At 36.2% G+C, this 14,440-nt stretch overlaps 1 protein-coding gene across 1 annotated transcript in view; it reads left to right on the forward strand.

Moving 5' to 3' along the window:
* LOC6043563 overlaps window positions 1-11,463 on the forward strand; it is a 28,904-nt gene extending 17,441 nt beyond the window's left edge. Inside the window, exons 5-6 of the mRNA XM_001859904.2 lie at window positions 9,606-10,692; window positions 10,754-11,463. Coding sequence (XP_001859940.2) covers window positions 9,606-10,692; window positions 10,754-11,225 — 1,559 coding nt within the window. The 3' untranslated portion in view covers window positions 11,226-11,463. The remainder of the gene's footprint in view (window positions 1-9,605; window positions 10,693-10,753) is intronic.
* Window positions 11,464-14,440: the final 2,977 nt, after the last annotated feature.

Below are 14,440 nucleotides of genomic sequence, written 5' to 3' on the forward strand. Positions count from 1 at the left end.
AACCATTTCAAGTGATTTGTATCCGGCAGCTCCTTATGAACGGATCCACCGTAAAACGATGGAACATAAACTCAGGATTCTCCACCCACGTCCAACCGCAAATTTTAACAGCCAAATTCAAAAAAAATCTGCGAGGAAAAACTAAACAACATTTCAACCAAAGAAAAAGTCATCCGCATGCTTGAGCACTGAGTTGAAAAACATCATCAAGAAAATTTGAATTGTCAAGCTATCTGAATCACAGATTGCTTGATATTTGTTTTCGAACACAAATTTTCTTGCAAAAAACAGAAGAAGAATACAAACGTAAACACTCAAAAAGAAGACTCTATCCAGCCGTCCCGTCCCAGGTACGATGAACAAAAATACTAATACACAAAAAGGCTAGTACCGAAGCTAGAAAACCAAACCCGCGATGTGCGTTGTCACTGGCACATGGGAAGCTTAGACGTTTCCCAGAAATTCGTTCGCTCAGAGTTCGATCAGAGAATGAGCAAAACAAAAAAGAAAGGCAAAAGAATGAGCATGAGGCTTCAGAACAGATAGCTGCTTGCGTCAAGTTTGCGTTCACTGAAGCTTAGCATAGAAAATAATGATAGGCGATGTGTGATGAACGAGCAATCGATAAAGCAACTTGCACTAAAAGGGGGTAATCTAGTATCAAAACTCTATACGCGCCAGCATTGCTCGCGTCTGCATGTGAAGCTCAACTTGACAACTTGTCGACGGGGCGTCGAAAATCGATCGTCCATGGTTTTTTGCAGATTTTTCGAATGAATATTTCTCGAGAAATGATTTGGGAACGAAGCTTGAATTGGCGTCGGAGCCAAAAGCAAACCCTATACCTTTCTTTAGTAAGAAAGGCAAAAATGGAAATTTTCTAAAATCTGAACGGTAAATCCGAATGAGGTCAAATTTGTTTCAGAACATCGAGTATGGTCTAGATTATGATGTGGAGAAAAAAAATTAGATAAAATGCCAGAGGAATAGTTTTGGCATTTGGTGAAAAATGGTTTTTACCTTTTTTAGGGGTTTTTCCCCCTCACAGTGAATTAGTCCACAAGCTGTAAATCAAGAACCACATTACCGACATGGATGAAAATTTGGGAGGATGTAGGGCTGGGAAAATGCAATTTTTTGGACAAATAAACGATTTCAATACTTCAATTTTCGACCGAATTTTCATTTGAAAACCGCCTGATTTGGTGAAAACACACTCCGAGTCCCCATAAAAATGGATAAATTCAAATTTGGTATGGAACTGGTTCAGGTTCAGCACATCCCCTTTCAAATGCGCCCAAGAGAGCTCAAATCCATAATGTGGGCTCTGAGAAACCCCCTACCACAAAATTGAGCACTTTTTTACCACACACGGACGTCACGCGTGCTCTACAGTAAATCAAGCGCCAAAATTCGGATATTGGAGGTAGACCAATTCTGTCATTGTCAATCGACCGGGCGTCGAAAATCGATCGTCCATGATTTTTTGCAGATTTTTCGAATGAATATTTCTCGAGAAATGATTTGGGAACGAAGCTTGAATTGGCGTCGGAGCCAAAAGCAAACCCTATACCTTTCTTTAGTAAGAAAGGCAAAAATGGAAATTTTCTAAAATCTGAACGGTAAATCCGAATGAGGTCAAATTTGTTTCAGAACATCGAGTATGGTCTAGATTATGATGTGGAGAAAAAAAATTAGATAAAATGCCAGAGGAATAGTTTTGGCATTTGGTGAAAAATGGTTTTTACCTTTTTTAGGGGTTTTTCCCCCTCACAGTGAATTAGTCCACAAGCTGTAAATCAAGAACCACATTACCGACATGGATGAAAATTTGGGAGGATGTAGGGCTGGGAAAATGCAATTTTGGACAAATAAACGATTTCAATACTTCAATTTTCGACCGAATTTTCATTTGAAAACCGCCTGATTTGGTGAAAACACACTCCGAGTCCCCATAAAAATGGATAAATTCAAATTTGGTATGGAACTGGTTCAGGTTCAGCACATCCCCTTTCAAATGCGCCCAAGAGAGCTCAAATCCATAATGTGGGCTCTGAGAAACCCCCTACCACAAAATTGAGCACTTTTTTACCACACACGGACGTCACGCGTGCTCTACAGTAAATCAAGCGCCAAAATTCGGATATTGGAGGTAGACCAATTCTGTCATTGTCAATCGACCGGGCGTCGAAAATCGATCGTCCATGATTTTTTGCAGATTTTTCGAATGAATATTTCTCGAGAAATGATTTGGGAACGAAGCTTGAATTGGCGTCGGAGCCAAAAGCAAACCCTATACCTTTCTTTAGTAAGAAAGGCAAAAATGGAAATTTTCTAAAATCTGAACGGTAAATCCGAATGAGGTCAAATTTGTTTCAGAACATCGAGTATGGTCTAGATTATGATGTGGAGAAAAAAAATTAGATAAAATGCCAGAGGAATAGTTTTGGCATTTGGTGAAAAATGGTTTTTACCTTTTTTAGGGGTTTTTCCCCCTCACAGTGAATTAGTCCACAAGCTGTAAATCAAGAACCACATTACCGACATGGATGAAAAATGGATGTGTTCAAATTTGGTATGGATAAATTCAAATTTGGTATGGAACTGGTTCAGGTTCAGCACATCCCCTTTCAAATGCGCTCAAGAGAGCTCAAATCCATAATGTGGGCTCTGAGAAACCCCCTACCACAAAATTGAGCACTTTTTTACCACACACGGACGTCACGCGTGCTCTACAGTAAATCAAGCGCCAAAATTCGGATATTGGAGGTAGACCAATTCTGTCATTGTCAATCGACCGGGCGTCGAAAATCGATCGTCCATGATTTTTTGCAGATTTTTCGAATGAATATTTCTCGAGAAATGATTTGGGAACGAAGCTTGAATTGGCGTCGGAGCCAAAAGCAAACCCTATACCTTTTTTAGTAAGAAAGGCAAAATGGAAATTTTCTAAAATCTGAACGGTAAATCCGAATGAGGTCAAATTTGTTTCAGAACATCGAGTATGGTCTAGATTATGATGTGGAGAAAAAAAATTAGATAAAATGCCAGAGGAATAGTTTTGGCATTTGGTGAAAAATGGTTTTTACCTTTTTTAGGGGTTTTTCCCCCTCACAGTGAATTAGTCCACAAGCTGTAAATCAAGAACCACATTACCGACATGGATGAAAATTTGGGAGGATGTAGGGCTGGGAAAATGCAATTTTTTGGACAAATAAACGATTTCAATACTTCAATTTTCGACCGAATTTTCATTTGAAAACCGCCTGATTTGGTGAAAACACACTCCGAGTCCCCATAAAAAATGGATAAATTCAAATTTGGTATGGAACTGGTTCAGGTTCAGCACATCCCCTTTCAAATGCGCCCAAGAGAGCTCAAATCCATAATGTGGGCTCTGAGAAACCCCCTACCACAAAATTGAGCACTTTTTTTACCACACACGGACGTCACGCGTGCTCTACAGTAAATCAAGCGCCAAAATTCGGATATTGGAGGTAGACCAATTCTGTCATTGTCAATCGACCGGGCGTCGAAAATCGATCGTCCATGATTTTTTGCAGATTTTTCGAATGAATATTTCTCGAGAAATGATTTGGGAGCGAAGCTTGAATTGGCGTCGGAGCCAAAAGCAAACCCTATACCTTTCTTTAGTAAGAAAGGCAAAAGGTAATATTTAACCTACCAAATTTTCAACATTCTAAAATTCAACTTTTTTTTGCTGTGTTCATACAATTTGGCGGATTCCACAGCAAATAAAAGTTGAAATTTGGAATGTTGAACATTTGGAAGGTTGAATATTACCTCTTTTTTTGAGTAATATTACGTAAAAAATGTGAAAAAATGTGAACCTGATGAATATTCATCTGAAACTGATGAAAATTTATCATTTTCTGATGTAATATTACACTTTTTTTTCGACACAAAATCTGTCTATGTATACATTTCCTGATGTATATTACCCTTATTTTTTTCTGTTTGGTCATAAAAAAAAGCATGTGAATTTTCGAAAATCTGTAGGTTATGAATGAGCAATTCCAGCTCAAATCAGGAATTTTTCTGGTACTTCTGTACCCGACCCTCTCCGATTCCAATGAAACTTTGTAGACATGTTATCCTGGGCCTATATAAGCCATTTTTGTGTATATGTAGCCAATAGTACTCGAAAATATCATTTGAGAAGGGCGTAAGTTATTTAAATATTTTTGTATTTTGCAATTTAAAAATTACTGAATCTCGAAGCCGTTGCGTCGTATAAAAAAGTGGTCAAAGACAATCTTGTAGGAAATTGGACGGGCTTTCTGAAAAAAATACACTGAAACAAAAATACACGCCACTTCTATGGGATTTTTTGATTTTTAAGTCTAAAACTTAAATTTAAAAGTGATGTCACGATTTTTTTTCGTTCAAAATTTTTGAGGAAATAGCCTAAGATGTTACCAAAAGACTGACGAAAAATGCAGAATGGTATGTCTCTCCTGAAAAAAATACAAAAATCATTTACTAAAACTGGTTTTTTGAAAAGTGGTCTTAACGTCAAAATTTATAAAAACCGGTAGTAGGAATCGATTCCGCAGACAATTTTACATAAAAGTCTCAATATTGACCGTTGTCCTATGTTCAATCCTTGGGATGATACAGCGGTTTTTAGAAAAAAAAGGTGAAAAAACGTTTTTTTTTTTGTGGTTTTTAGCTATTTCTATATGACAGACTTGATTTTTCAGTCTCGTAAATATTTTTACCGGAAAGCTCGTTCAATTTCCCATAAGTTTGTCTTTGACAGCATTTGAATTTGATGTAAGGGCTTACAGATATAAGCTTAATTACATTGCTAATAACTGAAAATAGAATATTTTTTTCAGTGTGGTAGAAACCTGGATAGTAAATTTGCTTACGTAAATATCAAAACGAGTCAAATCAAAAAGCTGTCCCAGGCAAACTTATGGGAAATTGGACGAGCTTTCCGGTAAAAATATTTACGAGACTGAAAAACCAAGTCTGTTTTTTTCAACATTTTTATTCTAAAAACCACTGTATCTTCCCAAGGATTGAACATAGGACAATGGCCATATTGAGACATTTATGTAAAATTGTCTGCGGAATCGATTCCCACTACCGGTTTTTAAAAATTTTGACGTTTAGACCACTTTTCAAAAAAAAGTTTTAATAAATGATTTTTGTATTTTTTTTAGGAGAGACATACCTTCCTGTATTTTTCATCAGTCTTTTAGTAACATTTTAGGCAATTTCCTCAAAAATTTTGAACGAAAAAAAATCGTGACATCACCTCTAAATTTAAGTTTTAGACTTAAAAATCAAAAAATCTCATCCCCCATTTTTGTTTCAGTGTATTTTTTTCAGAAAGCCCGCCCAATTTCCTACAAGTTTGTTTTTGACCACTTTTTGGTACGATGCAACGGCTTCGAGATACAGTAATTTTTAAATTGCAAAATACAAAAATATTTAAATACCTAACGCCCTTCTCAAATGTTGTTTTCGAGTACTATTGGCTCCATATACACAAAAATGGCTTATATAGGCCTAGGCTAACATGTCTACAAAGTTTCATTGGAATCGGAGAGGGTCGGGTACAAAAGTACCAGAAAAATTCCTGATTTGAGCTGGAATTGCTCGAATAGGACTTTCCATAGAAAAAAAGTTGTTTTTTGTTTTCATTTTTTTTAAAATATATTTAAGGACATCCCTTACACTTGATATTCGAATGGTGCCAAATTTGGTACCGGAGTTATGATTTTTGAAATATGAATATTGGAAATTATCGAACATATGTTCAAACATTATTTTATAATAATTTTTAAATGAAAACATAATCTTGATTTGATTGAAATATTTAAAATTTGTTATCAAAAATGACCTAATTTCTGTTTTTATTCTTTTATTGATAAGTTGCATCGTGATCCGCTTGAATTAAAAAAAAAAACATGTCTGCACCAACTTCGAAATTTTCACTAGAGCTTTTTGGACCCCAAATGATGCCTAATTCGATTGAAAATTATATACTAAAAAAAGTTCAGTTTTTGCAATTTGCAATACAGCAATTCCATTTGAAAAGAGCCTAAACCGAAAAAAAGTTCTCCAATCGGACTCAAATATTTCTGGGGGTTCCTTGGTCAAAATAATTAGACCCGTACTTTTTTTTTTCGAAAAATCATATCTCCGCGGCATTTCATCCGATTTTAAGTTGTCTTGAGCGCAAACGAAAGGATTTTAGATAGGCTTCATGTAAAAATAATAAGAAGTTTCAAACATTTAGCTTAATATTTTAAAAAGTCGTATGAAAACATAACATGTCGCTTAGACCGTGTCTAGGCCAAAGAGCCTTTGTCTGAAAATATTTTTATCGGATTCCTCGGAAAATTTCACATATTATATCAAAAAAATTGGCGATGTCTAACCGTACGTTTCCATGGTATGATTTTTTGAAAATAAAAACTGAGTTTTTCGACGCACCACGCGCAAAAACAAGAAAATGACGAAAACGAGAAAAAAAAAACAACTTTTTTTTTACAAAAACACCCACCTCTCGCGAGTTAACCACCACGAAATTGTGTTCATTTGTGCATTTAAACAGTTCATCCCTTTGAGTGGCTTATATTGGCAAATGACCATCTCAAAGTCATCGAACTTTGGTGGCCTATACGGCAAAGGCGCGATTCGATATGTCAAAGGGTTTGGGTTCGAGTCTCGATAACGGCACTTTTTTTTGCTGATGAACTGTTTTGAAAATGAACCCATGAGAAAAACGCTCTGGCCAATCACGGGATTAATCCTCTGGGTTCGTTCACAGTACCTTTATTCTACCAGATCGTGTTCTTTATTCTCTAGGATGGCGATGCCCAACTGTGGCTGCATACATGTTTGGCTATAAAAATTTTTGTAATTGAAATACACAACATTTGATACCGATACTCGTTTTCGTCATTTTCGTCAGTTTTTATTTTCAAAAAAGATCATATCTCGGAAACGTACGGTTCAACACCGCCAATTTTTTTTATATGATATGTAAAATTTTCCGAGGAATCCGATAAAAATATTTCCAGACATAGGCTCTTTGGTCCAGACATGGTCAAAACGCCATTTTAAGTTTTCATACGGCTTATTCAAATGTAAAGCTAGATTTTTGAAACTTCTTACTATTTTCCCAAATACCCTAACTCAGGTGTGCCCAACCTTTTGGCCATGCGGGCCAGGTCTGATTTTTTTGAAGCAGTCGCGGGCCGTAACTGATATTTGATAAAAGTTGAAAAATCAATCACATTTTTTTTTTATGAAAAAACATATTTTTTGCTTCCTAATTTCTTGACTCATTTTGAGACATTTTTTAAAATTTTTAAAAATATTTGCAGCGATCTATTTTTAGTATAAATTATTTTCTTTTTTAAGATTTAAAAAAAAACTTGATCACTAAAAAGATGTTCTGGAAAAATTCATTAGTTTTTGATTACTTATTTATTTCAAAAAATAGAAAATAGGAAAAACTTCAGTTTTTAGTAAACAAAGTAAAAACTGAATGAAATTTAAATATAGTGACTTTTTGTACATTTTTAGACAACAATCCAGGTTTTTTTTTTCAAAAATTTCACTACTTTACGAAATTGATAACATTGTTTTCTTGCATTTTTAGTTTAAAAATATCGATTTAGAATTTAAAAGAATTAAATTCAAACACGAAGCATGTTGTTATAATATGATAAAATATGATCTCAAGCTTATTTTTTAAATGAAGACAATCAATTTATTTATTCCATATTTCATGAACAGCCCTAATGGTCGGTCATAGAACTATTTTGAAAAACCGTCGCGGGCCGGATGAAATGGCTTCACGGGCCGGATCCGGCCCGCGGGCCGTACGTTGGGCAGGCCTGCTAACTAATCATCTCTTTTTTGCGTCTAAGACAGCTAAAAGCGGATGAAATGTCGCGGATATATGATTTGTTGAAAACAGTGGTTTTTGCGAAAAATGACGAAAATTGCCATTTTTCGAACCATCTTAGCACGATGTAGGTCACCCTAATGGCTTAACAAAAACAATACGGGGCTAATTATTTTGGCCAAGGAACCCCCAGAAAATTTTTGAGTTCGATCGAAGAACTTTTTTTTTGGTTTAGGCTCTTTTCATTTTCAAATGGAATTGCTGAATAAAAATATTTTATAAATGAAAAGTGCGCCGCGAAAAATATTTACGAAACGCTGAGATAATTTGCAACATATCCTTTCTGACATAGTTGATCGAGCAGTTGGTTGCAAACTTTTCAACAAGTTTTGTAATGCTTGTGTGTGGAGAGCTTTTTACAACTTGCACGATTGTTGCAACATCTCTGAAATGTTTTTTTTAATCAAGCCTAACATTATAAGAGGACTAAACACTAAACAATCTAAATGGACAAAAGTGTATCGAAAACCATTGCAAATTTTTGCATCCAAATTTTTTTTTAAATATACCTAATTGAAAACAAGTTTGATCACTTCCACACCAATCGTTTCTGAAAACCCTCTCTCTTTTGCTCTCCCTCTCTCTCTCACTCCAATCGGATAGTACAGCGAATGGCTTGGAGAGACCGATTGGGCTATGTCGCTCAATGCTGACTCAATTTAGTTTGTGATTGGCTTTGTTTTGATTCTTGAATAAACTGCTAAAAATGATTGTTTTGTAACCAATGGTTAGGTTAGCGTCAAGAGTGGTGAGACTGTTGTTCCGCGACGCGTAAATTAGCATGCCGAAAGGGAACCCTGTGAAAGCTGGAGAGCGGAACATTGCGATTAAAAGCTCAAAAATTCCGACAGATGGCGCAAAGCATCGAAGAATGACGATTCAAATTTTCGCTGTTCGGTTACATAGGAATGCAAACTTAAAATTGAATTTACAGCTCTTAGAACAACTTTTGAGAAAAAATTCAATTAGTACGAGTGTAAACTTTTTGCCCTTTTTAAATTAACGCAATAAAAAAATTTGAAAATAAAATAATTTTGAAAAAATAATATTGTTTAAAATGATAGAGCATCAAAAGTTAACAAAGTATCAGCTCGAATTTTTCTCAAAAGTTGTTTTGAACGCTGGAATTTAACAAAACAGAATTCGCATCAAAGGGCGGAAATTTCAATCGACATTCTTCGCTCTATTCTGCTACTCAACACTAGGTGTCGCATGTCGTTTGGCTCTTGAACGGCAATCCCCACTCGAGTAGCTGTCCAACGCCAATTGTCTGTGGTTATTGTGTGTACACCATCAAGGACACTTTAGACAGCAATTTACACCATGCCAAATTCATATTGACTGCAAAATATTGGACAAAATCTCATCCGAATAAAAAAATACAAAGAAAAGAACAGCTAAAATTTTTAGTAAACATCAATACCGGCTGATTTTTTGTCATAGTTTTCTAGAATTGGGCGTCCTGAAGCCGTTGCAATTGATAGAATTATATTTTATTTTTAATTTAAATGCTACGATATATCATTCTAAGAAACCAAGCGCCTCCATACATTTATTGTAAGAAAGGAAGATGGAGGATCTTGGTTATTTAGAGCTTTTCAAAATAGATCGAGATTTTTTTTATATGTTACAAGTATCCTTCCATTTGCAGGACTCCTCATGCTCATCGGACTCATAATGTTCATATCGATTCTAAAAGCCGAAATCGGCTCCAAGCTGCGTCCCCGATCCTCCCTGCAGGCCCCCATGTTCAGCTTCCGCTACGGCCAGAGCTTCCTGCTGTACGTGTTCGGGTTCATCATCACCGAGCTGTCTGGCGTGCTGAACGTGCTAATCTACTCGAACCTGCACCAGCTGGAACTGAACCGCTCGCAGACTTATCCCACGTACCAGAGTTTGAGCGGGAACTACTACAACGTTCCATCGGCGGTGGTTCCGGAACCGGCGGCCAAATCCCAGCGTGGAACGTACGTCCCGGGAAGGTTCTACTTCAGTGGGGACGATTGTGCGGTTCATCGGTTTCGTCAGCGCCAGAGCCTGGTCAAGAGCTTGAACGAGCTGTACACGGAACCGGCACCGGAAATGAAGAGCACGGCGACGAGCTCGTCGCCACCGGAGGAGGAGGACATTTCGGCACCGTCCAGGGGGGAGGTTGTGTCGGGTCGGTTGACTCGGAGTGTCTCGACCTGCACGGATATCGAGGGTAGAAGTGAGGAAAATTTGAAGAATATTTGCGGGATTTCGAAGCAGTATTTGACGCGGGAGTTGTCCAAGGAGAAGCTGTTCAATGAGTTTTGCAAGAAGGTGGGGCCGAGACCGAAGCCGAAGAATATCTACTACATTGAGGACGATGGTAAGGGGGCGGATGGATTTCAGAACGTGTTTGTAATTGAGGGCAACAATAGTGACGACGACAAGTTTAAGCGTAAAAGGAGGAACTCAATGATGGACGGGGCTGGTGATCGTGGTGGGACACTTGAAAGGAGACAACGGATAAGATCGGATAACTCGTTGGATCAGGTTCATGCCAAGCCAACAGGCGAAGGAATAGGACAGAGATTTACGTACGATATGAGACAAACGCTGCCGAGGAATTTTCTGAAGAAGAACCACCGAATGCTGGACGAGCATCAAACCGTGGAGGACGATCGTGGTGGATTCAGCAGTATGGACGACTTGGTAGACTCTGGTGGTTGGAACCGTCGGATTTCTGCCAGTGGATTACTGGAACCGGTTAGGTTTGTACCAGTGCGAACCGCAACAGAAAGCAACCACTTCTACAAGAATTTACCTTTCTAGATTGAACTCTTCGCAAAACGACCTGGACACAACGGTATCCCCTCACAATCCTTACCATCGCCACTCCCAACCGCCCTGGCCCAAGATCATACCAAAGTCTACCACCGACTTTATCTCCATGCAGCAAAAGTACCTCCACGTTCCGTCCTCCCCGTCCTACGTGGAGTACGCCGTCCGAACGCCCCCCGCTCAAACCCATCGCAGTTACGGCGATCTAACCTCGTACCAACCCCCGCCACCACCCCTGCAGTACGCCCGCATCCAACATCCGCACCATCATCCGGTGGCATTCTTTGCAGCTCCTCCCGCACCTTTCACGGGGAAATTCTCTCCCGTGTTCGACCTGGACCGGATCGAGTGCGAACGGCGCAAGTCACACTCGCAGCTGTTCCTGAACAGCACCTGCCAGCAACAGCAGAAGCAGCAACAGCAGCAGCCGAACTACGACTATGTGAATGGAACTGCGGTTTAAACTAAACAGATTTTAAAATGTAACCTCATCATCACGACTGGAATTACAGAAGCCAGGGCGACATGAACCGAAAGTTAACATTAAATCGTGTTATTGGTGTAACGTTGGTGTAACTGTTGCGGGCATAATTATCTGTTTTAGAATGACGATATCTTAGACCGGAGAAAAACTAAAAAACGGAAATCGAAATATATGTTATCGTTTGAATGTATTAGTAGATGTTGACGATGGTAATAAACGTTGAATTTGTTGTTTTATATGTTTTAAAAATAAAATATTGTGCTTTTTTATAGTTTTAAATCACAGTCCGTTTAACAGTATTCAGAAGTCAGAGTCACCTACTTTCTTTAAACACTTTAAATAAAATATCAGAATATTTTCTGAAAAAACACTTCAAAAACTACTCATGAAAATAAACTAATTAAAAAAAGATGAGGGTTTGTACAAATATTACGGCCAGAGATTTTCGGGATTTCAGACCCCCTCCCCCTGTCACGCACTTTTCCTACACCTTTAACATGGGCTGTCACAAATCCTAGAAACCCCCCCCCCCCACCCCTCCCCTTATCTTTGGACGTAATTTTTGAACGAACCCTGGCAAAATTAAAAAAATGTGATTAAATTAAAATAAATTTCTTGGTCAAGGCGCTCACGTCACATAGTCCAAATCAATGAAAACTATAGATTTTGCTTGTAAATTGCTGTTATAAAGTGTTATAAAAAGGTTTACCTGTCAACATATAAAATGCTGGCAGTAGCTAAAACAGTGGTGTAAGTGATAAATTCGTTTGAATTTCACTGCCGTTCTACGCATAATTGTCCCATGTTCAAAAAAGTGCAACTGAGAAAAATGCGATTGAAATTTTTCGATCGATTTCTGTGTTTCTACGCATTATTGTCCCGTGGGTTCTTATTCGCCCTATGTGTCCCCAATCGCCCCAGTTAGTAGTTTATCACTCTTATTTATGACCCTCTTGCTATACAGTACGTAAACAAGACACAATGCTGCGTATAACAAATGATTTCGTGAAAGAAAATACTTGGTGGGACAATTATGCGTAGAAGTGTAACGATGGGACAAACAGACTTGGTGTTGTTTTTGATTAGTTTCCGAACAAAGTACTAGATTTTATGGGTTTCTCGAAAAGAATACGACAAACTAAACTTAAAAATGTCAAAAGGTCAAAATCGTCAAAAAATTACATGGGACAATTATGCTTAGAACGGCAGTTCAGGCATTAACATGCTGCCAATGAAAAAATACGACTTCCTGGATCAATATGAATACAGAACGTTATTTGTAGGACTCATAACTATGATTTAAATTGAAATACGAGGCGATTTGAACACATTTTTCCAAGTTTTAAAACAAAATATGATGTTTTTTATGTCTGTCAGTTATGGCCAAGATGTATACAAAATCCTGGAATGTTGATTTCGGACTGCTTTAAATTAATTTAAAAACAATAAATACAAAGCTTGACAAACATAAAACAAAAAAGAGTGACTTATTTGTTTAAAAAAAAGCATACAAACTCTTAAAAACAAAAAAAAGCATTTTTGAAAAAAAAATTGTGGTTTGAAAAATTGACATACCATAAGTTATTATTTTTTTCTGAATAATCTTCATCAATACCTACAACTTATTCCAAGCCACCAAATTGATCAGAGAGTAAGGGCATCTCCAGCGCTGGGGTACAAATCAAATTTGCACCCGGCTCATGAATACCGAGATCAAGTTTGCCGCCTTGAAAAAACTCCGTCATCCCCACCGCTAGGGTAGCAAATTTGCCACCGAAACAAGCCCACCGCGGGTTTTTATCATTTTTTGCTCTCGTTTACCTTCAAAATCAATAATTATGTGTTGATTCATGCCTAGAAATGCTAGAAGTTTATTAAACTATTTAATTCTATTGAAAATTTCAAAGAATTTCATTTTTCGAAAATGTCGAAAGTTAAAGCAGGTATCAAATTTGATCTCAAGTTCATCTGTAGAAGAAAAATATGTGTCAGTGCCTGTCGGGTACTCATTTTCTGATACCCGACAAGTACTGGCAAGCCGGGGTAAAGTTTTGAATGCGTGTTTTGGAGATTTTTGTAAGTCTGCTCTTGTGTACCTATGATTCAAAAATTCAAAAATTCAAAAATTAAAAAAAATAAAATTTGAAAATATGAAAATTTGAAAATTTAAAAATTTAAAAATTATAAAAATTCAAAAATTTTAATATTTGACAATTCAAAAAGTCAAAAAATCGAAAATTTTAAAACTCAAAAATTCAAAAACGCGTTCAAATTGCTTAATGTTTATTTTTTTTTTTTTTTTTAAATTTATTTAGCTATTTTTTTTGATTTTTATTTTTTTTTAAATTTTTATTTTTTTTACCATTTTTTTTAATCTTTTTAATTTTTTTAATCTTTTTATTTTTTTGATCTTTTTAATTTTTTTAATTTTTCCAATTTTTTTAAAAATATTTTTAATTTTTTTCGATTTTTATTTTAAATTTTTAATTTTTTTTGAATTTCTTTAAATTTATATAATTTTTTTCAAATTTTTAAATTTTATTTTTATTTATTTTTTATTTTTTTCTGTTTTTATTTTTTTATATTTTTTTTTAATTTTATTTTTTTTCTGTTTTTATTTTTTATATTTTTTTTTTAATTTTATTTTTTTAAATTTCTTTAATTTTTTTTTAATTTTTTATTTTTTTTTGTATTTATTAAGGACCTTTTAACTATGAGTCTTTCGGGTCTCAACCAAGTAACATCCCACCTACTACACTGAATTCATAAATTCGTACAGTCATCCCTCATATTCGGAACAGTTTCCAGATCTGCCAACGTTCAACAAATCATAGAAAATCGATAATTGAACATAATGATTTGCTTTTTCCTTCATGTGAAAGCTTTTCTTGCGATCTTTCGATTGATGTATAGACTTGCTGTACATTTTTACGTTTTATATCAAGTTTTTAAAGAAAACATTGACCCTTGAAATCCACAAATTCGGAACACTTTTTTCTTACGATGTAAACTAACTTTTTTTCTCTCCAGGAACATATTTTTTACAAAAAAATGACTTCACACTCTAAAACCAATAAACTGAAGTTTTAAACATGGTCTGAATTTTTTTTGTGTTAAAATATCAATTAAATTCAGGTGTTCCACAATTGTGGGAGGCACAATAACATCCCACAATTATGGAACAGGCAATTTGG

This window comes from Culex quinquefasciatus, chromosome 3, assembly GCF_015732765.1.
Source record: "Culex quinquefasciatus strain JHB chromosome 3, VPISU_Cqui_1.0_pri_paternal, whole genome shotgun sequence".
Taxonomy (NCBI): domain Eukaryota; kingdom Metazoa; phylum Arthropoda; class Insecta; order Diptera; family Culicidae; genus Culex; species Culex quinquefasciatus.